At 33.5% G+C, this 1,857-nt stretch overlaps 1 protein-coding gene across 1 annotated transcript in view; it reads left to right on the top strand.

Moving 5' to 3' along the window:
* Positions 1-841, top strand: part of PTPRE (protein tyrosine phosphatase, receptor type, E) — a 34,139-nt gene extending 33,298 nt beyond the window's left edge. Inside the window, exon 18 of the mRNA XM_008582354.1 lies at positions 514-841. Coding sequence (XP_008580576.1) covers positions 514-588 — 75 coding nt within the window. The 3' untranslated portion in view covers positions 589-841. The remainder of the gene's footprint in view (positions 1-513) is intronic.
* Positions 842-1,857: the final 1,016 nt, after the last annotated feature.

Genomic DNA, 1,857 nt, shown 5'->3' with positions numbered 1-1,857 from the left:
CTGTGCAAAGGTGCCGTAGTGAGCTAAATGCCTTCTACAAATGTAAGGCATCGTTTGTTTGGATTCTAGTAAAATTTATATAAAGCAATGTCCCTTTTGCAGTCTTAAAGATAATCTAGATTTTTATTCTGTTTAACTTTTGTAGATTGTTTTTTTGTTATATTATGAAGTTTACCTGGCAGTGTTAATATTCTGATTTTTTTCAGTTCACAAATAGTTATTTTCCAGTTTAAATATGAAAATTAAAGACATTTTACTCAGACTGTCTAAAATATAAGTTGAAACTAAAACTAAAGTTGACATTTTCTATGTAGGAAACAGCTGTATTTGGAAATTTTTATGTACCTAAAAACTAAATTATGTGACAGAAACTAATGTGCATAGGAGTATGCAGAATTTAATAAATAACCAGACTTACTTATATCTTATTTGTTTAATGTTTCTCCTGATTAAGTTAATAAAATATATTATTTTGAAATATCACTTTAATGTATTCTTGTTTTTCTTTTTCAGGAACAGTATGAATTCTGCTACAAAGTGGTACAAGATTTTATTGATATATTTTCTGATTATGCTAATTTCAAGTGAAGATTCCTGCCTTAAAATATTTTTTAATTTAATGGTCAGTATATTTTATAAAAATCATGTTAATTTATTTCATAGTTGACATTAATATCCTTCCTAATTTTTTTGTATATATTTTGTTATGCTTTAAAGGCCACCTGCTATAGAGTTATAAAGTCTTAAATACCCTTTTTAAAAATTGGAGTAATGTATTAAGGTCAAATAATATGCCATAAAATATATATTTCTGCTAATATTAGTAAATATCTTAATTTTTCATTAGATTCATATCATTAATTTCACATGTTCAGCACCTCTAAATGTTGTAAATCTTAACATGCCAAATGTGCTTATGCAAGATTCTAAACACAAAGTCCATTGTTAAGAAAACAGTCGAGGACTCAGAAATCAGCTGAAAATTCCCTTTCCTGGCATGGATTTTGCAGCCCTGAACAGCAGCATTTTTGAAGGCAAACTGTTCATGAAGACACAATATAAATAGGGACTTTTGTAAAGTCCTCAATCTCAGCCCATGTGCATCTTTTAAAGATCACAGAAGACTTTACCACCTGAATCCAGGTCTAAAACACACTACAGTAGTTGTGACTATATATGATATTTAAAAATGCACTTATTCAAGGCTCTGCCTGTACCGTCTTGGCTAGAAGAGAGATGCAAATGCCAGGTGGTCCCGTTCGCCCACTGCCTTGGGTACAGCACAACCAGCCATCAGAGCTGCACTCCCAAAGCACCATCTGCTGTCCCTCTGTCTGTCTGTTTGACTCAGGTGACCCTCGGCGAGTCAGACCCACTGCCATCCTCATCTCCCCTCCTACTCTGCCTCGGGCAAGCCGCACCCTGAGGCTGCACACAGGACCCCTCCCATCGCATTCAAATAAAGCCCAACATCCCACACACAGAGTCGAGGAGCACACATTTGGGTAGAAACAGTGGGATAACTACAAGCAATTATACTTCAAAATTTCTGAGAAGCATTTTGGTATTTAAAAATTTCTTGTAAAAAGCTAAGATTGTTTGTTAAGAAAAGAAATCCTAAAATCTAGATTTATACAGTTTTTTTAAAGCCACACTGCTCAATGTTTAATAAAAGAAAAAGAGAGAGAAATCCTTAATCTAAAGGCTAACTTATTTTTGATTGGAAATACTACTGAGACCTCTCACACTGGCAAATAATGATGATCCCAGTGCCAGATAGAATTGACTTAGGGGCAAAAAAAGAGAAAAAGAAAAAAAAGGTGGGACGATGAATGTAGAAACATTTAATGTAAGAAC

This window comes from Galeopterus variegatus, unplaced genomic scaffold (genome assembly GCF_000696425.1).
Source record: "Galeopterus variegatus unplaced genomic scaffold, G_variegatus-3.0.2 Scaffold2582, whole genome shotgun sequence".
In the NCBI taxonomy this organism is placed as follows: Eukaryota; Metazoa; Chordata; class Mammalia; order Dermoptera; family Cynocephalidae; genus Galeopterus; species Galeopterus variegatus.
The sequence above is the reverse complement of the archived record's forward strand: the minus strand, read 5'-3'. Positions and strand labels throughout refer to the sequence as shown.